This window comes from Urocitellus parryii, chromosome X (genome assembly GCF_045843805.1).
Source record: "Urocitellus parryii isolate mUroPar1 chromosome X, mUroPar1.hap1, whole genome shotgun sequence".
In the NCBI taxonomy this organism is placed as follows: domain Eukaryota; kingdom Metazoa; phylum Chordata; class Mammalia; order Rodentia; family Sciuridae; genus Urocitellus; species Urocitellus parryii.
Window position 1 is genome coordinate 24,830,195 of NC_135547.1, and position 23,831 is coordinate 24,854,025.

Below are 23,831 nucleotides of genomic sequence, written 5' to 3' on the forward strand. Positions count from 1 at the left end.
AGGCCAAAATAGAACTTCAAATGGGGTGCTTACATATGTCAAGCTTTGCCAGGTTCCCTGTATCAACAGCCAACATACAAAATTTCTTCAGCTAGAGCTACTTGACCTTCATTTTAAGCTCACAGGTATGGAACTAATCCTGAATTTAAGCAAAAGATTATTTAAGATTTAGGAAACTCCGTTCCAGCATCAAACACTATCTCAAGATCATATGCTAGTATGTATAAATAGTCAAAATATACTCTAATGTCTTGTATGCCTAGAAAGAACAAATTAAAAAAATAAGAAGACAAAAAGTACATAGGTGAAAGACTACTTCATTCTCAGGAAATTAAAAAAATTATGATACGTGTTTAAAAAATTTACAACAATGAAATTGAAACATCTTGAATTAAAAAAAATCTATGCTAAATAAGGGCTTGTTTTGATAACAGGGCTTCTGCAATTTCATGTTGTACATCATTTGTAGGAAATGTATCATTGTCATGCTCTTTTCACCTATAACACAGGTTCTCTATGTGGACAAATGCTTATACTAAATATATGGTGTTTTCTTTCTTTCTGGATTCTGTGCTATGTATGCAGGTCAATTTTAGATCCTGTGCTTTCTTTTCTATGATTTTAGTTTCTCAAATGCATAGGAGATAGAAAAAAAACTGGGCCAAGATGACAGGAAAATTCAAGGGACAATCATGGCTAAAATCCATTCTCCTGTGTCCTAGCTCATTGCTCATTCTATATCAAATAGCTAGGAAATATCACACATACACACAAACAGAAAACACACACATGGAACTCATCTTTCTGTAAATCATTTTTTTGTGTTAAGTCACTGAAGATATCAAAACACAAAAAGGATGCATAAAAGGAACTTAAAAGAAACCTGTCTGTAATAGTAAATCATTGGACTTCTTGATATGTAATAAAAAGAAAAACAAAATGAACAGTCTCCATTATTTTTTAAAAGTGTTCTTTTAGCCACAAAGTGCTAAACTTTTGAGGCTCTTTCCATAAAATATCTCTATCCTTTGAAATCATCCAACTTTAGTGTAAATAAAGCATATTTGTGGATCATGGTAAAATACAGATCCCTTGATCCTATTTAACTGAGCTCTAGATGTTGTAGGTCTTGTATAAAGCTCAGGTTTTGCACAAACACTGAATGTAGAAATATCAACTCTGACTCCAGAATACCTATAAAATTACAAGTGGGCTGGGGAGAACATAAGATAAAATAATATGTAAAATAGGTTTAAGTTTAACTTAAATTTAGAATTTGAAATACACTTCACAAACAATGCAATCTAAAAGATGAATTAAGAATACAATTAATAATTCATTTATACTTTGTCATTTGAAATAGCCAGAAAGAAGGTAATACATATTTTAGGTCTTCTCCTAGAGCCATTAACAAGCATAAAACTAGAGAGCATTTTCTACTAAGATACAACAGAAATGTTGAACTATACTCTCCATACCCACTATCAACACATTACCCCCAACTATACTTATTTGGTCCCTTTGACTTACAGAAAATGACTGGGTAAGAAATATGCTAGAGTCGTCCTTGGCAAGTTTTGTTTAAGTTTCGGGATTATATGGGAAGTAAGTATAATTCCTATGAGAAAAAAATCATTAGATTGGGTAGAGAGAAGTGATGGGAGGGGAGGTGAGGGGAAGGGGGGAATGGAAGGACAGCAGAATAAAATAGACACTAGTAGTGCTGTGGGTATATACGTGACTGCATGACCAATGTGATTCTGCAACCTGTACACTCAGAATAATGAGAAATTATATCCCATCTGATTCAAATGTAAAAAAAAAGAAATTAGAAGAAATATGTAAGGTGTTAGAAGCATTAACTGACTTTCAAATAGTTGCAGAATGTTATCAACCTTTGAAAAAATGGAGGAAAATTATTACAAGGGCATAAAAGAAAATATGAATAAAAAATCAAAACCCAGGGAGAGAAGAAGAGACAAGAAAAAAGAGAGAGGCAGGAGAGAAAGAGAAGATTATAAGTGATTCATAAGAAGTGTTCTATACATTTTGTCTCATTAATGAAAATAAAGGTTTTGAAGCAATTAACAATGGTTTATTGTTTGTAATTTTTTTGGTTAAAGTCTTAAGCAGAAGCCAAATATATGGAACAAATTAAATCAAAACTGATCTGGTTGAAAATGGAAAGTAGAATTCAAAGTTCTGCCTTTGTTTTTCTCCTCTTAAAAATCTGTCCCTTACCCTAGGGTAACCTTTAGACCAGTACTGTCCTGTGGAAATGTAATATGAGCAACAAATGTGAATTTTAGAAATTATTTAAAATTTTCTAGTAGCCACATTTGAAAAATAAGAAAAATAAGAATAGTTGGTATTAATGTTAAATTTAATTAACCCAATATATTCAAAATATCACCATTTCAATAAGTAGTCAACATAAGGTAATTAATAACATGTTTACAGTTTTGGCTAAATATTAAAACTGAAATGTGTATTATGATATTATAGTACTTCTCAATTTGGAGTGGTCACATTTCAACTGCTCAATAGCCTCATGTGACAAGTAGTGAGTGACCATTTTAGACAGCAGCACAGACTCCATAGAGCACAGTATGAAACCTTTTGCAATAAAGGAATACTTTCTCAAGGACTACTCATTTCTTCCCAATGTAGCAATATCCCTTCAATAAAAAATTAACTATTATATATTGACTCTAGAACAGATAGAAGAAAGAGAAGGTTTAATTTTTTTCATTAAGTTAATGTTTATATTTTTAAAGAATTTACCATTTTGAACTTTTTATTCCCTAGGATCCTCAAGGGAGTGGAAAGACATTTGTTTTGCAAAATCAAATAGTTCTTATTTTAATATCATTAAAATATAATCCTGCACAAATTATGACCTTGATCTTGTTGAATCAATTTTTTTTTGTTATGCTAGTTCTAGACCTTAAATTTTCTTTCTTTTTTTTTATGTATATACAATGGATTTTTATTCAGCCATAAAGAAGAGTGAAATTATGTCATTTGCATGAAAATAGATGGAACTTGAGAACAATGTTAAACAAAATAAAGCAAACTCCAACCATTAACATAGTTTTTTCTCTCATATGTAGAAGTTGGAGAGGAAAAAGGAAAATAAAAGTGAGACAGGAGAATTTCATGAAAATGGAAGGGAGATCTATAGGAATAGAAGAAAGGGACCAGGGAGAGGGAGCAGAGGGAAAGGGGAAATACGAGGAATGATATTGAACTAATTATGTTGTTAATATCACATGCATGTATGAATAAGTGACAACAAATCCCACCATTACATATAATTATAATGCACTAATAAAATCTGTGGGGAGGGCTGGGAATGTAACTCATTTGGTAGAGTGCTTGCCACGCATGCACAAGGCCCTGGGTTCAACACCCAGCATGGGGGTGGGGGTGGGGGGAAGGTGGGCACACAGTACTGTTGGGGGGAGGGGAGAAAGGCCTGTATGAAAAACTTGATTAACATCACATTTAATGCTCTGGGGTTGTAGCTCAGTGGTAGACTGCTTGCCTCGCATGCAGAGGGTACTGGGTTCCATCCTCAGCACTACAGAAAAATAAAATAAAGGTATTGTGTCCATATACAACTAATATATATATATATATATATATATATATATATATATATATATATGTTTTTTTAAATCATATTTAATGTTGAAAAGCTGAATACTTTCCCCCTGCTGGTAGACCTTAAATTTTCAAAGCATTATTGAATGTAGTTTGATGACTATTTTGAAAATCCATAAGAAAATATGACATTCACTTTCCATATTAATACCAAAGTCTTCACTTTGAGTTTCTATGTAATCACCCTTAAGTGGTAACTCTTGTTTATACTGTTTATTCATAAGAGGGCTCCAGTTCCTGTTGTTTATCCAATAACAGGGATGAGTTGATTCATATCAGTGGTTTTCTATTTTTAAAAAACCCAGGAACTCTTTGTAAAAATGAAATCTTATAAGTATAGTATAATATGTTCAGCAGAAAAACCCAATATTTTCAGAAAGAGTCATGGAAGCACCACTGTCTATTTTCATTTTCTTCCTTCAGGACACTCTGTATAACCCTAGGTTTCCCCAAGCACAGTTTGATAACCACTTTTTAAAATTTATTATTCTTTTTTTATTGGTTATTCAAACATTACAAAGATTGCAGAATCACATCGGTTACACATCCACATTTTTACATAATGCCATAATAGTAACTGTTGTATTCTGCTACCTTTCCTATCCTCTACTATCCCCCCTCCCCTCCCCTCCCATCTTCTCTCTCTACCCATCTACTGTAATTCATTTCTCTCCTTGTTTTTTCCCATTCCCCTCACAACCTCTTATATGTAATTTTGTATACCAATGAGGGTCTCCCTTCATTTCCATGCAATTTCCATTTTCTCTCCCTTTCCCTCCCATCTCATGTCTCTGTTTAATGTTAATCTTTTCCTCCTGCTCTTCCTCCCTACTCTGTTCTTGGTTGCTCTCATTATATCAAAGGAGACATTTGGCATTTGTTTTTTAGGGATTGGCTAGCTTCACTTAGCATAATCTGCTCTAATGACATCCATTTCCCTGCAAATTCCATGATTTTGTCATTTTTTAGTGCTGCGTAATACTCCATGGTGTATAAATGCCACATTTTTTCTATCCATTCATCTATTGAGGGGCATCGGGGTTGGTTCCACAGACTAGCTATTGTGAATTGTGCTGCTCGATGTGGCAGTGTCCCTGTACCATGCTCTTTTAAGGTCTTCAGGGAATAGTCCGAGAAGGGCAATAGCAGCAGGGTCAAATGGTGGTTCCATTCCCAGCTTTCCCAGGAATCTCCATACTGCTTTCCAAATTGGCCACACCAATTTGCAGTCCCACCAGCAATGTACAAGTGTACCCTTTTCTCCACATCCTCACCAGCACTTGTTGTTGTTTGACTTCCTAATGGCTGCCAATCTTACTGGAGTGAGATGGTATCTTAGGGTAGTTTTGATTTGCATTTCTCTGACTGCTAGCGATGGTGAGCATTTTTTCATGTACTTGTTGATTGATTGAATGTCCTCCTCTGAGAAGTGTCTGTTCAGTTCCTTGGCCCATTTATTGATTGGGTTATTTGTTATCTTATTGTCTAAGTTTTTGAGTTCGTTGTATACTCTGGATATTAGGGCTCTATCTGAAGTGTGAGGAGTAAACATTTGTTCCCATGATGTAGGCTCCCTGTTTACCTCTCTTATTGTTTCTCTTGCTGAGAAAAAAACTTTTTTAGTTTAAGTAAGTCCCATTTGTTGATTCTTGTTATTAACTCTTGTGCTATGGGTGTCCTATTAAGGAATTTGGAGCGCGACCCCAGAATATGTAGATCGGAGCCAACCTTTTCTTCTATCAGACGCATAGTTTCTGATTTGATATCAAGGTCCTTGATCCATTTTGAGTTAACTTTTGTGCATGGCGAGAGAAGGGGATTCAGTTTCATTTTGTTGCATATGGATTTCCAGTTTTCCCAGCACCACTTTTTATAAACTATGAGCATTTTCTGATGCACTCTTTTTAAGATCAAAAGCTCACAATGTCTAGGTGGTTGACATAATTATGTTTACAAAAACAGCTTATGAATACAGCATTGTGCATTTAAACCACATGGATTGAAGAAGGAACATGTTGCTTTGGCCATATTAATACCTTCTCTACTCTTTAATTCCATCCAGTTATAAAAAGTTTTATTGGATGCATGTACATTCAGTGTACAGTGTGAAGAAGTGAAAGAAATATATAGATGAATTGGACCAAGCATCTGTCTTCAAAGAGAATATTGTCTTCCAAATAGCTCAGTACTGAACTACATAACTCTGTTACTTAGAAGAGTTATGGAAAATCTGGATAGTCATTCTTTCAGAAAATAAAGATTGATGCTCAGTATATTAGAGAAAATACACTGCACGTGCCCTGGGTGTAAAAAGATGGAAAATTGAATATGATAGTATTTTCATTCTCAAAGAATGCATAATTATTAAAGAGTAAAAACCTACATCATATTGCCAATTCATGCCTTAGATAATTGTTATGACTTGTAATATGCAAGTGTATTGTTTTATGAAATGTGGGGTATGTCCACAGTATTGTTTAACCTTATGTTGTCGAAGTACTAATAGCCTATTCTCCTATTTTGTTTTGTGCTCTCAGTAGTGGAAGAGGTGATGAAATAATATCTTTTGTATCTGTGGTAAACCAGAATGGCATAAAACTTACAATAGTAAGATTCTGTGATTGACTTATTATATTCATGACCCAAAGTTAATGAGTTAACACTTCCATTTGTAATTTTTCACATTTCAACAATGAGTTTCACAGGATTCTAAATAAGCAAAACAATCAACTTAGCAATAAAAAAAAAAAATCTAACTCATGAACTTGATCCAAAATATCTCCCTCAAGCCATCATGGACAACAAGTTGACTTAGAATCATTGTAAAAGTATGTTTACTGATTTAATTTTTGTTAACTACATTATTGTCATTGATAAAGCTAAAGGGAACATCTATTAGTAGAGTTTGACAATGTGAGTTGTGAAAAGGAAAGAGATTGAATGGTAGCAGAATCAGTAATATAGAATTCTAAGTTATAAGTTCTCATATTGTACATAACATTCCTCAGCAGCTCAGTAACCTCAGATGAGAATAAAGGAACAACAAAGAAAAAGTACTAAAATTGAAGCCCAGAAGTTGGGTCTACTTTTTGTAAAGAATAGATCATTAATGGAAACAGAACACTAATAAATGGCATTTTTCTGTGTCTGAGAAAATTTTGAAAGGGAAACTAGAGTCCCTTACCTATTAAATTAACATTCATCCCTTGTATTCCCACTCATCTTGAAGAAAAACAAAGAGAGGGTTCATCAGGGCTTGGCTAGGCACTTCAAAGAATCTTTAACTCCTCTGTGGGCTCTTTCAGAATGAACAACATCTGGCAATCACAACTAAAATTAAGATTTAATTTAGGAAGAAAGAGAATGTCTAAGAATGTGATTTCACAAATTGTTCTCCAACATGTAAGGGAATGGTATGTTTCGAGGAATTGAAAACTCAATTTAGTAGATATTTAGCATAGATGATGAATACATCACTGTTATTCATAAAATTAGATATATATTTAATATAGTCTATGTGCTGAGCATAATCCAATCTTCCCTTGTTGATTGAGGAAACACTTCAATATTGTGTATATTATTGAGTCTATAATTCTGAATGTAAGTTTTACCAGAGATAGAACATTCTATTGTATTTTTTTTATTTACGCTACTTGATTTAGTATAGGAGACAGAGCAAAATGAGTAGAAACAAAATTTATTGATCATAATCCATCTTAATTTGCTTTCTGAATACAGGGTATCTATCCTTCCAATAACTACGGAACAACAAAATGATAATTTATATAAAAATGAATAGGTATTCATATATTCCTCACTGAATTAAGACTTGTCTAAACTTTCCATAACTTATATTTCTTCTAATTTATTGTAATAATGACATATTTTCTTTCTACTACTGACCTCATACACAAGGAGACAGTTTGCCAGTATTATGATGCTCTATGCATAAAATTCAGAAGGCTGTTGTAAGAATCTTTAAATCAAAAAACCTCATGGATAAAAAATGAAAAGTAGAACCAAAATGCAAGGTTATAAAAACTACTATCAACAAGTAAATGTCATGAAAATATAAATTATTTTTCACTGAGCAGGGTAACGACACGAATAAAGAACATGTAATAAATACTGTGTTATGATAAATTTGGTATAATAAAACAATTCATTGAAAGCTTGTGATAAAATATTCAGTGTGAAACATACATAAATATACCTTAGCACTGTTTAAAATCCCCTTTACTTTAATAACAAGTCACGTAAATATTCAAAAGCGATTAAAACAAAAAACCTGAATCTTATACTTACACCTTTATACTGATCTTGTTTAATACAAAAGATGAGAAAGTCTTACATTTTAAAATTATGTAGAATTTTTTGAACTCTTCAATGTATTCCCAAATCTGATACTTAATATTTATTTTAGCTGTGATGGTACTTATAATGAGCAGCAACACTTAAAAAAAATGAGTTTCCAAAACATTTCCTCCTGTTTTTGGGGAAACTAAAAGGTGAAATAATGTCTTTAGCTTCCTTATGTGACTTATTTACTTTGTTAATTTAAATTATTATTAAAATCAATTGTATTCAATTATTTTCTATGTCAATACTAGAATGATATGAGTCTGCCTTTATCATAATCATCATCTGGGGTTATGATTAAAAGATGCAGATGTCCTATCTATGTATCAAACCTACTGAATGAAAATATATAGTTAAGGAGATGAGAAAATTTGAGAAACTCTGCTAAACACAACTCCCAAAACAAAGTTTTATTTTAATATGTAGCCTTACACCTAAAAGAGAAAGTAGTTTCCTTGAAGTCACTTCAACAATAATTTAATACAAATTTAATGAATGCTTATTCAATAAACAATATATTTTCAGGGCTGCACAGACTCTGAATACAGACTACCTGGATTCAAATTCTGGCACTACAATTTATTAGCTATATGACTTTTGCTATGTTTCCTTCTCTGTAAAATGGAAATAACAACTTACCGACTTCATAATCTAATGACTAAATGTGGTCTTATACATAAGAGACAATATCTGGCACAAAATCTTCAATAAACACTAGCTATTAATTTAATGAATACTACTAATGAAGGCTACCAATATATACTATGTACTTGTGGTTTGGTTGAAGAGTGATGTTTACAAATAAGTAGCTGCTCTTTTGTAACTCATAATTTAGTCCAAGACACAGACAAGTAAATTAGCTTATTAGTTATTGATTGCTGCCATAATAAATCACCACAAATTTAGCAGCTAAAAACAACATGCGTTTATTTTCCCATAATTACCTTTAGCCACAAACTCAGGCATAATATGTTTTAGATGGCTTTCTGCTTATGGTATCACAAAGTTACAGTCATGTTAGCAGGCCTGTTATGGTTTGGATGTGAGGTGTCTCCCCAAAGCTCACGTGGGAGACAATGCAAGAAGGTTCAGAGAACGAATTGGGTTATAAGAGTCTTAACCCAATCAGTGAATTACTCCATTTTGGGAATAACTGAGTAGTAATGGAAGCGGTAGGGTGTAGCTGGAAAAGGAGGGAGTTGGGGCGTGGCATGGGGTATATATTACATATCTGGAAAGTGGAGTCTCTCTGCTTCCTGTTCCTCATGTGAGCTGCTTCCCTCTGCTTCCCTCGCCATGATGTCCTGCCTCTCTTTGAGCCCTGAGAAATGAAGCCTGTTGTCTGTGGATTAAGATCTCTGAAACCTCTATATATTTCTTTGCTGTGCATCTGCTATAGGCAAGCTTTGGTGGTACTCTCTGAACCTAGAAACTGCTTTTATTCCATTCTATATGGTCCTTTTGTTCTTCAAACCAGCAATGATATGTTGAGTCCTTTGTTTTCAAGGGCTATTGTGATTATAGTGAGCCCACCCTTATAACCCAGGATAATCTGCCTTTTTTAAGGTTAGTTGATTACCAAATCTAATTATGTAAGTAAAGTCTCTTTTGCCATGTAGCTAAACATTCCCAAGTGGGTAACAACATGGGGATAGAGATTATGGTGGTCAAAATTCTGTCTACCACAATGAGATATTATGATAATAGTCATATAGCACCTAATGAGAATACAATCTGATAAATGCCTCATTAGGCAGTTTCATCATCATGTGTACATCAGGGGATATGTCTACACAAACTGAGATGGCTGTGACTTCACTAAGCAAAATAATTTTAAGGTACGCCATCATATGTGTGACCAATCATTCACCATAGTGGCATGATGAGGTGTATGACTGTGTGTATTCAAATAGCATAGAATTTTTATATAAGGTTGGATTCAAATCTCAGTTCTATAATTCTTATCTGTGTTCTGAATATTAGCTTTCCTCCTCTAAACCTAGAGTTTGAGACTATGAGGATTAACTGAAATAATACACGAAGTCTTTGTAAATTTAAATAATACTCAAATGTCCTTCAATGTTATTGTTATAGACAGTGTAATGTACAAGTTCAGTGGGAACAGGAAAACTATTAATTCTACATCAAGAAAGAGATTATAACTTTAGGGATGAAATACCACTTGTCAGACCATAGAGAAAGTGTAGATGTGTAAGGCTGGCAATTTTATAGCAGCTACTAACATATATTTAAAACATATTGTATGTCAGAGTGGTGGTGCACGCCTGTAATCCCAGTGGCTTGGGAGGCTGAAGCACATGGATCTTAATTCAAAGCCAGCCTCATCAACTTAGCAAGGCCCTCAGCAACTTAGAAATACCTTGTCTCAAAATAAAAATTAAAAAGGGCTGGGGATGTAGCTCAGTGGTCAAGTTCCTTGGGTTCAATTTCTGGTGTGTGTGTGTTTGTGTATGCACATATAATGCTAGAGCTGTGTAAAATACATTATTGTTTAATAATGATTAAATTTTACTAACCTTGTAAGGTACAAAAGTCATTTTTATTAAATTTAAAGTATAACATGAAGTTGTTTTTCATCAATAGTGTTCAAAAAGGGAGTAGTGAATACATGTTAAAATCACTTGGGATACTTTCAAACAACTGTGCTGAAAACATGTGGAAGTCTATATAAGAAATCGTAAAATTATAAACTATGTTTACACCCTACCAAATGGAAGTAGGGTAAAGGCTTGAGACACTGCTTACTGTTTCCCCAATAGTCATTTTTTTTCCTACAGTAACTATATCCAACATTTTCAGCTGGGCACATAGCTATACAGAATGAAGTCTCCCTTCTCAATTTCTCAGCTTCCTTGAAGTACGATATGGCCATAGAGCTGAGTTTTAGCTAGCTTGTGTGAAGTAGGTAGATATGTCTTGTTAGTTTTCTAGAGTTGTAGTAACGAAGTACCATAAATTCAATGACTCACACATGAGTCCTACAGTTCTGGATGCTAGAACAAAGTCAAGGGTCTAGTAAGCTTGATTCCTTCTGTGGGTTATGCCAAGCCTTACTCCTTGGATTATAGATGGCTGTGTTTTTCTGGTGTAAATGTATGTCTCTGTTTACATTTTCCGTTTTTTATAAAGGACATCAATCATATTGATTAGGACTCACCTTAAAAACTTAATCTTTACTAACTACATCTGTAAAAATTCTGTTTCTAAAGAAGGTCACATTCTGAGGTACTGGCCTTTAAGACTTAAGCCTAAGAATTTAAGGGGTATGTAATTCAACCCATAATATGTGATTTCTGATAAATGTCTTCAAACAGGGAAGGGAGGTAACAGATGCTCGAGCAAATGCAAATCACAATCTGAAATGTGAAGTTTGATGTTTCTCCCAACATTTATTCCTTCCTTTTATGAGTAGCAGCAGAACCCTTGTTGTGACAACATATTGATGCTTGACAGATATGTGAAGGTGTGCAATTTACAAAGTATATAGTGTATTTTGGAATTTTTAAAAATGTTTTTATTTTAATGTTTTTTTAGTTGTCAATAGACCTTTATTTTATTTATTTATATGTGGTGCTGAGAATCGAACCCAGGACCTCACATGTGCCAGCAAGCTCTCTAACATTGAGCCACAACTCCAGCCCTTGGAAGTTTTTTCATAAAGAAATAATAGCATATCCTGGAGGAGAAGGGACTATTTTCAAGGAAGACGTTAATCAAGACATGGACTGCAGGAAGAATCAAGAAAGGATAAAAAGAAGGGAGGGAGTGGCTGTCTGTATTACCTTAAATACCCAGGCAGTAAGATTTCAAGAATTTTTGTGTGAGATTGAGACACTGATGTGACTCCATTTTTAAAAACAGCTTCGACCTCAAGGCCTTTCCAGAGGGAGGGGGGGCGTGACCCTTGTCCTTGGAAAAACCCATAGAGCATTCCTAAGCACATACCCAACCTGCTGAGTTATTTGTCTGCAAATAAAAGAGAGATCTGCAGCGCCAGGTGTTCCTGACTCAGTTAGACTAGGTGAGGACCCATAGCTACCCCCTAGCAACCACCAATCAGCCTGAGACAGGAAAAATACCTGGGATGCCAGATGATCCCCCAGTAGCTTCTGGTGGTTGATAACATGCTGGGAAACCATGTAGTTTAGCATGTACACTCCTCGTGGCTTAAACCAATCAGTGCAAAGGAATCCCCCTCTTGTACTAACCAATCACCCCTACCCAACTTGTTCCTGTCATTGAATGTGCTAATCAATGTTAAGAGTTGTTGTTTGATTTCCCCGCGATGTGAAATGATTTGCTGTGTGATGTTGTGATGCATAGAGTATCCCCCAAAACTTATAAAATCTCACTAAACAAAGGGCCAGGACTCACTCCCTGGGACCACTGCGTTTGGAATGGTTGTGAGTGCAGGCCCGAGCTTATAATAATGACTCTTGTGTGATTGCATCAGATTCAGCTCCTGGAGGTCTATTGGGGTCCCACGAATCTAGCATTACAATATAAAGGGAAAAGGTAGCTGGACTAGATGTATAACATCCACATTTTCACCCCTTTTTATGGTTTGAATATAACTTCTCTCTTAATCAAGTTTGTGTATATTTATAAGAAGCAAAATAGTCTGCTTCTTACACCTACACCTCCCCCATTGTCTGCAGTACTCACTGGCTGGTATTGAAAAAAATATCACTGTGAACTGGGGTAGGATACATATAGCTACTTCCAAACAAAGTCTCCCTATGAAAATAGGCACCCTTCCAATTTTAGAGGCTAGATGGAGATACTTTGTATAACAAAAGAGGAGTCCCTATTTCTGTGCTTAAATTTGTCTAGCTCTTATGCCGTGAACTATGGCACATTATCCGGTTACCTCTGAACCAAACCATATACTAAAATTGAGCCAGGTCCGCCTCCCCAAACCCTACCCATTTAACAGTTATTAAAATGAGGCCTTAAGACAAAATAGACCCAGTCAAAAAAATAAAGGTGCCTGAGTTAGCCTCTCCTTTTAGAATACTGCAAAGAGACCTGAATTAGGACACTGATTTGTACCATCTGTGAATCAATTTTTTTTCCCCGAAAACAGGAATTTTATAATACCATGTACATTCCCTAGCCCATTGCTTTCTCCTGTGGGAATGAACCATAAACTTCTTTAATTCTTCATATCCTGCAAGGACTTTTAGTTTATTTATTTTGTTAAAAATAATTATCTATAGTTATAGGATACAATACAGTGTTTTAATATTATGTATCGATTATGAAATGATTATATTGAGCTAATTAACATATGCACAACCTATTTTTGTAATAAAATCTACTCTTTTAGCATTCAGGGTTTTTTGTTTGTTTGTTTGTTTGTTTGTTTGCTTGTATACTGGGGATTGAACTCAGGGATGCCAACCTTTTTTTTGTATTTTATTTAGAGACAGGGTCTCACTGTGCTTACGGCTTTACTAAGTTGCTGAGGCTGGCTTTGAATTGCAATCCTCCTGCATCAGCCTCCCAAAACTCTAGGATTATAGGCATGCACCACCATGCCCAGCTCAGTGTTTGTTTTCGTACATTCAGATAAGTTCTTTATTGAAAATTCAAATCCTTCCCCAAGTTGTTGTGGTTAATTATAGACTCAAGCAACTAATAATTGGCTGGTGGCTGCTTCTTGATCTTGGATTGATGGTCTATGATACATGGCAGGGGAAAATGATTCATCTGTGGTTGATACTACTAGTAAGTATAGAAGATGAAGTATGTATTCAGAGGAATTTGAACTGTGGCTTGATTTCATTAAGGAAGTATGCCCAGAATGAAATTCTTCAGAATCAAAAATGTAGAGTCACAGTGTGTTTGAAACAACATACCCTCTATGTTGTGTTAGCATAAAGAATTTAAAAACTGTAAACATAAATCTCTTCTGGTGAATTTCTTTGTGGATTTATAATAAGTCTTTGGATGTGTAGAGAACTACAAGGAACTTCTTATAACTTTTATTTTTCCCTTTCTATGATGGGTATATTTTAAAATTCAACATTCTAAAGAAATACTGTAAGGGTCCGGCGAACGTCGGAGGAAGAGACCACCAAGAGACCGATTCATGCAAACGCAGAAGGGGGTTTATTGATCCAGTGCGCTGGGGCTCCGTGCTCACTCAAGAAGGGAGAGTAGCCCAGAGCCCAGAGCAGGGGTTGAGCAGTGCTTAAGTACACTTTTTGGGGAGGGCTCGGACTTTACATATATCACAGTTTCCTTTAACAAATCACCATACACCGCGGGAAAATCAAACAACAATTCTTAGACTTGATTAGTACATTCATTGGCGGGATCAGGTCGGGCTGGAGTGATAGGTCATTCCTAAGGAGGGGGTTACATTCAAACTGATTGGTTCGGGCCCTGAATGCCTACGTGCCAAGCTGCACAGGGTCCTAGGCTATTAATCAACTAAATGGTTAGTGGGGCATTGTCTTAACTGTCTCAGGAATTTCAGGTTCTGTGTGCAGTTCAGAAACTTTACAATACCTAGTCCTTTACATTTCAACTCAGGCTTTGCAGCTTAGAAACTTTACCCTTCCAATAAAATTTTAATTTTTTTATTAGAGCATCATAATTACACAGAGTATTTGGTTCCTTTTGAGAAAATTATATATACAATAAATTTTATTTCACTCTCAATGCCTCCTTCTCTTCCCTCCTCCTTCCACATATTCTCTCCTTTCCTGTATTGATTTTCCTTTCATTCCTTTATTTATTTTGATTGGTACTTTCTACATACACATAAAGGTGAAATTCCCTTTGGTACATTTATATACATTTATATGTGTATATAATATGATTCTTTTAGATTCAGTTCATATTTCTTTCCCTTTCCTTTCTTTTCCTCTCCCTCCCATTCTCATAATTTTACTTCACTTTTTAAACAACCAACAGAATTGATTGGGAGAAAAAAAAACTTAATATGCAGTGCCTTTTAAACAATAGCCTTAGATTTCTTCAACATCCTGAGAATTCTTGCAGGAATTTTACAATAATTCAAATAAATTAAGTTCATTCAAGTAAAAGAAGAAAAAATTAAGGAGAAAGTAAATTGGCTGATATTCTATGTTAAATTGAGCTTAATCTTGGTCACTGAGCTAAATAACCATGGCAATACAGACTGGGGTATTGGTAGCAGATGTAAAAGTGAGGAATCACAACCTGGAATTACAGAGAACACCTTAGGAAGCTTAGCTTTTTGCTGGATTTTGTTTATTCCACCAGGAAAATGGGTATTTAATGGTAAGGTGTGAGCTCGTGGAAGATTACTCCCCAATAATAAGTATAGAATATCCTCCTTAAGAAATGTTTAATTCAAAGTTATCACCTTAAAATATGTTCTATTCTTGTTTTTCTTTCATTTAAAAAATGAAATTTCCATGGTATGCTTCAATGCTTTTTCCTTTGTTTACTAACTATAATTCGACCTGGCTAGCCACCATGGTACATGCCTGTAATCCCAGCAGTTTAGGACACTGAGACAGGATAATCTCCCATTCAAAGCCAGCCCCAGAAATTTAGGCTCTAAACAATTTAGAGAGACCCTGTCCATAAATTAAATATAAAAAATGACTGGGTAAGTGGCTCAATGGTTAAGTGTGCTGGGTTCAATCCTTGGTTTAAAAAAAAAAACCAAACAAACAAACAACAAAAAAAAAACCTCCCTGTTTTACAAATGGGAAAAGTTGATTTACACAGAGATTGAGCAGGTACCAGCAGTTTTCACAGCAGGCTGGTAACCAGGAGAGAAAGTGAAATGATCCCTTGAGGTAAATTCCATTTATTAGTCGCAAAAGTGAAGGAGTAAATCTATTTTTAAAGGGAATCAAAGAATTAAAGCCTATCTTTGTGTCTAACAGAAAAAAAGAATTCTATGCCTGTGTATGCTAATGCCATCAATGTGAAACCTTTTGATTATCCAAATACATTTACAGATCTGTATTTACACATATAATAAAGGTCAAAACAGTAACTTATTATCAGATTCATTTTATTTGAACAGCTAGAGGAGAGAATGTTTATTTTATTGAGCCTTTCTGATAATTTGTTTTCTTGCATGTATTACTTGTGATGTGCTGTGTTATTTCATCTGAGCATTTGCAGGGGGAAAACAAACAAAATTGTGACATATATTGGCAGGTAAGTAGGCAACATACTTGAGGGGCATTAAATTTTTCAGGCTAGAGGAATAATTGAGTTAACTTTCAGTAATCTAGAGAGGCAGTTTATTTCTTGGGAAAAATGTGGTCTTTAGGTTAAAAAGATATGGATTCAAAATCTCACTGGAACTAATAGAATTAATAAATTTAAGATAATTTATTTGATTATTCCAAGAATTCTGGATTTCAAGAAGTAGTAAAATAAAATGTAGTGTTAGAATAACATGTGCTTCTAACTTCAATTTCACCAAGTAAAGATATAGTAAAACCAACAAATCACAAAGGACTTATAATTACTATCATTATGTATTATTATGTATCATTATCTGTCTCAGATACTGCTAATTGCCTACAAAATATATATTGCTCTCTCTTCCCAATTTGTAGAAGCTCAGTTTTTTCTTAAAAGTGATATGCCCAGCTACAATATAATATATACCAGTCTCCTTTGTACCTAGAAATAACATTTCTGGGTAATGAGACATAAAGGGATATCTGCTGGGATTTCTGGATGGGTTTTATATTCCTGATTAAGTGCCATTCCTCCTTTCTTTTGCTTTCTTCTTTTACCTTAACTAGGCAAGAGGCTGGTGGTAGAACAACCATCTTGTGACCTTGTAATGATGATGAGGACAAAAGCTATCTGATAAAAAATTTAGAGAAGCAGATAAAAAGAAGTTTGGGTTCCTAGTTTGGAATAACCTTATCAAACTTTATATTACTTAGCACAATATTTATCATGCCAGAAAAAAAATGTTTTCTAAATAATTATTTTCCAGAATGAAATATAATCCTGATTGATACATCAGCATTTTGTAAAATTAAGGATATTTAAAAATATTAAAATATGAAATTTAATATTAAAAGTATTTAAAAAGTGTATTGCCTTCTTTTCTTCATAAAATCTCTTCTTTATATTTTTCCAACTCCAGTAGCCTGTCAGAGCATTTTCAGTCCTGTGCCACATTGACTGTTACCTCTATAGTATATCGTGAAATTTCTCAGGGAGCTGCAGGTGTCAGTTGGTCCAGGTGTCCCGGCCTGAGACATCCTCCTGATCCCACCCCCTCCCAGCGCCTCAAACGGAAGATCATTCATCAAGAATTTTACATCAAAAATCTAAAAGTTTTTTACCCAAGATGATGAGTGCTGACATGGATGCAGTTGATGCTGAAAATCAGGTGGAACTTGAAGAAAAAACACGACTTATTAATCAAGTGTTGGAACTTCAACACACACTTGAAGATCTCTCTGCAAGAGTAGATGCAGTTAAAGAAGAAAATCTGAAGCTAAAATCAGAAAACCAAGTTCTTGGACAATATATAGAAAACCTCATGTCTGCTTCTAGTGTTTTTCAAACAACTGATACAAAAAGCAAAAGAAAGTAAGGGATTGGTTTCCCTTCTGTTTTAAGGAATTGCTGCTGACCAGTTTTTTTTTTCCCTTTAAAACTTGGATAGATTTCAAAAGTTACAGTACCTTTGTTTGTGGCTTCATTGAATATTTATGAAGATAATGGCAAATCTAGGCAAAATTAACTGCATAACAAGAGAGTTTGTGTATTATGTTAGTCTATGAAAATGTGCAAATGTATTGTAGAGACTTTATAATTAGAACTGCATATATTTATGAGACTTGAAGATGAATGTTTTATCAAATTTGCTTTGATATATAGGTTTAGCACTGTCTTTTATTATATAGGCTTAGTAAAATATATACGAAAATAACCACCATGTTGTGAAAAAGTGACCAAAATCATGTACTGAATGCACAGCTTTATGTACCCTGTCCACCATCTTGTGCCTCTTCTCCATTTGCCTCTTCCTTCCCATTTCCCTTCCCCTAAGGAAAAAAAAAATTTCACATTTGTAAAAGTAATTTTAATAGTTAATCACTGATGAGAGTAACATGACTCTAATTGTTGAAACTTAACCAAAATAAGATACTGTCTTAGCTAGGGCTTGTCCTGTGTGGTATTTAATAATAAGATAGGATTGATGGTTTCTCTTTAAGCAATTGAAGATGAACTGAAACTATAAAAATGGTCTCATACTGGGAAGATTTGTTTAAAACTTGCTTTTGCACAAAATAACCCACTTGGGGCCTGGAAAGATAGGAGTTCTGTCATGGATGTACGTTCAAGATAGATCTATCTTGAGAAAAAATAGAAATGGGACAGGAAAGAACTTGGTAAATACTACTCCAAATGCTTTCACTCCAGATTTGTGTTCTCTCTGGCAGAATAGACTTTTGGCGGACAAAAGATAGATATGAAAGTGCATTAAGTTTGAATAACTTTATGTAAGCTACATAGGGAGACCAGTTACCATTTGGTCTCAAGGACATTTACCCAATAGATCAACTCTTGCAAAATTCTTTGAGAGTTTATTAGTAACAGAATCATGAACACATGGTAGAGTATACATGTACAATAATGGTAATTTTAATCTTAGTATTTTAGCTCACTTATTCTCCCAGAATTTTCTGTAAATTCTACCATTTAGTTTGCAGAGGTTTAGTCATTCTTTTAAAATTTTTTAAAATTTAGTTTTTAGTTTATTTGGTAAGGGAATCAGTATTGGAAATATTAAGATAATAGGAAAAGAGACCCACTAATATAGCTTATGATTATTAGATTTGGACTACTTTTAATCATGAAATAATCTTATGTATTAGTGTAAGATTTGATATGTGACTTTAGCTGTATGAATATATAATTAAACTGCAAACATTTTGCATCCCTTCTGTGACCTAATTTATAGATATTTAAAATTGTGTTACACAGTTCTGCTTTGCTGTTTAATAAAAAGCTATTTCAGAAGAAAAAAATAAATTTCTCAGGTTTATATATTATATCTCCTAGGTGACTCTTTCCCAACTTATTTCTCTTAGCTGGGCAATCCCCCTCAGGACTTTTCTAAATAGATGTTCCTGTTGATACTTTGAAACATGTATTCTCATGGGCTAAGAAATGATAAATATGTCCTATGCCATTTGTTCCTTGAAACTTTGTTTTTCCTTCACTTTAGAATTTTTTAGATTTTGTGTAACTTGTGAAACAGAATGGAAGAAAGCATCCTTTTTACTACTTCTTTCCCTAAAGCATTAGGATATGCCTCAGGAGTAGAATGCCACTCTCTTATTTCACTATTCCTTTGAAGCAGTCTCAGCTGAGTTGTATTTCAAAGAGAATATTTTTTTTATATTTTGATGGTGTGTTATTCAGAGGATGAAAATTTATAGTTGTTATGACTATTATAGCTTTATTGTGGATTATATATTTTGTCCAAAAGTTGAAAAAATATTCATTGTCCTGATTCATCTTTACCTTGAATTCAATATTTTCATAATAGTCCAAATCTTCTTTTTATGATTATATCTGATATATCTGTGTCTGATATTGAATTTTTATGCTGATGTACCAGTGTTTTTAGAAATATATGTTATAAACAACATATAGATGAATTTGTCTCTAAATTCAACTTCAGAACCTTTTTTCTGTGAATAGGGAAATTAATATAAAATTTATTTGTGGAACTAATAAGCTTGTTCCATTCTTATTTTATCATCTGATTTTATGCTTTCTATGGCATTTGTTTTCTTTTTTTAATAGAAAATGTTTGCTATATATTCTTTATTATCTGGAAGGAATATAGATTCATTTATATTTGTGGTGAACAGCAATCATTTTTAGACATACCTGAGCCTATCAATACTTAATCATTAATGTCATAAATAAAATACTGTTTATTGATTTTACTATATACTAATTATTTTCGTATGCATTTTTCTTCTATGTCGCGACCCCTCGCCTGCAAGGGAAACACGACACAGGATTCTTCTTTCAGCAGTTTACTCAGGACCTTTGAATCATGATGAGAAAACAGGAAAGAGAGCGAGCGGTCGGTCTGCCCTAGCTTAAGTACCCAGCCCCGCCAATGAATTAGCACCATGAGGGAAAGTCTAATAGGTACAGCGCAGCGGAAGCAGGCCAGAGCCCAGCCCACAGCCTTACAAGGAGTTGTTTACTTCTAACAACTCTAACCGCTAACGAAGCGGAAGCAGAGACCAGCGCCATATTCAGGGTGCGGTCGCCGGCTCCCAACAGTTCCCCCCTTTTTGTTTTACAAGCAACAGGTAAAAGTAGAGGTCCTATCTCCATTGTGCAAAAGTGGCCGTAAATAATGGCACACTCCTGAGGGGCGCCTCCCCAGGCGAGTCACCATTCCGACCGATGCCTTTTTCATGGAGGTGGGGCGTCGACATCAAACCCACATGCAATAGGACATGCTTTTCTTGGGACTCAAACCTAGAGCTCCCAAGTGCAGTGCCTTGCCTCACACCCTGTGCTGTGTCGATCACTTGAGCATGGTGAGCCATGCTTGAGGGGACTGTCCTGCCTCTAAAGCGGCAAAGGCTTGTACAAGCATAAGATTCTGCACCCACTTCCACTTGCGCATACGAACCAGACACCACAGGCACAATCCAATGGCAAGTACCAGGACCACAGCCAGCGCACCCATGCCTGCCCATTGCTTCAAGAAACTAAAAGACTTAGACAACCATGATATTACATCTTTCACGGGAGCAATATGGACTCGCGTCTTATTTACTCTAACAATTTCTTGTAGTCCATCCATGGGCAATACACACCCATGAGTGAGTACTTGACTCAAAATGTCCACTTGGTCTTGTAGTAGATCTACCCGCTGGTTGAGAAGCACAATGCCACGATGTAGATGTTGATTCATCATAGTCTGAGTCTCCATGGCTGTTGCAGCAGTACCCGCAAGCTTGTTCACAGCATCAGCAGTAAGCACAGCAGTAGCGAGAGCCGCGGCGGCAGTGGCCGCTGCAACAGCAGAAGCTGCAACGGCTGCCACAATGGCTGCAGTTATACCAAAGTCTCTTTTGTTTCTTTGCAATAATACAGGCAAATTATCATCATCAATAGACACAGATAAAGGCAAGTACGAGGGCACACGTACTACCACAACAGAATCCTCCAAAGAGACATTCCAGCATTGTATAAGTCTACACGTCTGGTTAGAACAATTGAGTAAAGGAGATGAATAATTGAACACCAATAACATGAATGGGGGCCATACACACACAGGTGTTGGTGCAAACCTAAATAGGTCACTGCAATTGACTTTAGCCCTGACATCCAGTCCAAGCTAGTGAACTAGTTTTTATGGCTTTACTACGGGGCAACAATGCCGGTTGTTGAGGAATAGAAGTATTGGCTCTCAATACCTTAGCAGGAAAAACACCATTGATTACAGTAGCATTACCATTTGAGTCCCGGGAACCATCACTATCAAACCAGCCTGAAGATTGATTGGTCAACATAATACAAGGTATTGAATCAGAGTAATTAACATGTACAGAGAAACACAATGTGTCAAATAATGAAACAGTAGAAAAGTTATCAATAGCTGCTACAGTATCCATAGGCAAGGTCGGCCAATCCATGGTGGCAGAGCCATTAGTAGTGAAGAAAAATGGAAGTGCACCAGCCTGAGAAGTAATGGGCAATGGATATGGCCACGTCTTTACCACCGCCCAGAGGAGTCGTTCTGCAGTCCAGATGACCTCATGTCCGATCACCATCAGGAGAAGCATCAAGCACCTCATCTTGTTCATCTTCATTCTTCCTTCCTGACGGGGCCTGAAGAACCTTCCGCACGAGGCGCTCTGGCACCCACAACGGTTCCGTTCGGTCCTGTGGGAAAACACAGACAGAACCTCGTGCCCATGCCAGCACGGGATCAGGCCCATACCATTGTCCAGAAAGTACATCTTTCCACTTAACGTGCCCAAAATTCGGGGCAGAGGGTGAACAGTGCCTAGTCGCAGCAGAGTGCCCTTGGATGTCCAGATTCAAAAAATTAATAGTGAATAAAGCCAGGGAGAGGCGCTCTTTTGGGGTGTGGCCTAAGCCAATTCCCCCTTTTTGTTTTATTAACATCTCTTTTAGAGTCTTATGAGCGCGCTCTACAATACCCTGACCTTGTGGATTGTAGGGTAAACCATGGACAAGCTGGATACCCATCTGGTTGCAAAAGGAAGAAAATTGTCGTCCAGTATACGCTGGACCATTGTCCGTCTTAATGGTCTGTGGTAATCCCCAGGCTGCCCAGGCTTCCAAGCAATGCCTGATAACATTTCCAGCCTTTTCACCAGACAAAGCAGAAGCATGGATAATGCCAGAACAAGTATCTACAGACACATGGACATATTTAAGTTTGCCAAAGTCGGGAACATGAGTGACATCCATTTGCCATATAGTTCAAGGCCGCAAACCACGAGGATTTACGCCCACAGAAAAGGGATGATATAAAATGATACAATTAGGACAATCCAATACAATCTGCAGAGCATCAGCACGGGAGATAGTAAAGCGCTTCTGAAGTGCTCGTGCATTAATATGAAATTTACTATGAAAGTTTCTAGCTTGATCTAAGGAGGAAATAGGGAACACCCAAGAAGGACGAGTAGCAAGATCAGCTTGGGCATTGCCAGCAGAAAGAGCACCCGGTAAACCTGTGTGGGCTCGAATATGCAAGGGGTAAAAACAGGCGGAGCGATTCCAAATCAATGTTTGAAGATGGAGAAAAAGGGAAGACATTACTCCTGATGTGTGTATGGGACCCACTGCTTCCAACACCTTTAAAGCTTGAACTACATAAACAGAATCAGATTAAATTAAAAGGAAACGGACATTGTTCAAATACTTTTACAACAATTTGCAGCTCCACCCATTGTGGATTGCCAGGAGCAAACTGATATTGGATAATAGGTTGATCATTTACCACATAGGCTCCAATACCAGTTTTAGATCCATCTGTAAAGATATTTGCAGTTCCTGGGATAGGCGTAGAAGAAGTGATTTTAGGGAAAATGATAGGATGTTCCTTAACAAATGTAATAAGAGGATGTGAAGGATAGTGATTATCTATTTCTCCTAGAAAAGAGCATCGTAATATAGCCCAATTATCCAGGTTAGCACACAAAACTTGAATTTGTGGACACATATAAGGAACAATCACAGACGTCGGAGGAAAACCAAAAAATTGTATACTTTGTTGTATCCCTAACATAGCTAAGGAAGCAACTGCATCAGGATAGTGCTCAAGGGATTTTCTAGGGGATATACCTGGATGTATCCATAACAAAGGACCATCTTGCCACAAAACTCCAGTAGGTTGCCGTACAGTGGCGAGCACACATAATTGAAGAGGCTTATCCTCTTGAAGCCTGCAAAGGCTAGCATGTTGTATAGCCTTTTCCACTTTAAGCAACACTGACCTGGCTTCCTCAGTAAGATGTTGAGGGGAAGTAAGATCTGAATCACCTTTAAGAATTTCATACAAGGGTTTTAATTCAACATTGGGAATATGTAAGTAACCCCTAATCCAATTTATGTCACCCAACAATCCCTGAAAATCATTTAACGTATGTAAATTATCAGTCCTAAGAGTTATCTTTTGGGGTGTAATAGTTTCACAAGAGATACTAACACCAAGATAATCAATAGAGTCTCCTGTCTGTACTTTATCAGGTGAAATAAGCAAGCCCTTTGATTGTAGCAAA

General features: G+C 35.8%; 1 protein-coding gene across 1 annotated transcript; it reads left to right on the forward strand.

Moving 5' to 3' along the window:
* Window positions 1-17,273: 17,273 nt before the first annotated feature.
* On the forward strand, window positions 17,274-19,046 carry LOC113197109 (short coiled-coil protein). Its single transcript, XM_077793879.1, has one exon. It carries the CDS (start codon window positions 17,375-17,377, stop codon window positions 17,621-17,623), a length of 249 nt encoding a protein of 82 aa, XP_077650005.1. The 5' UTR covers window positions 17,274-17,374; the 3' UTR covers window positions 17,624-19,046.
* Window positions 19,047-23,831: the final 4,785 nt, after the last annotated feature.

Bases quoted from the DNA above. Each gene is read 5' to 3' on its own strand.
- LOC113197109 (XM_077793879.1), top strand. From the start codon at position 17,375: ATGATGAGTGCTGACATGGATGCAGTTGATGCTGAAAATCAGGTGGAA.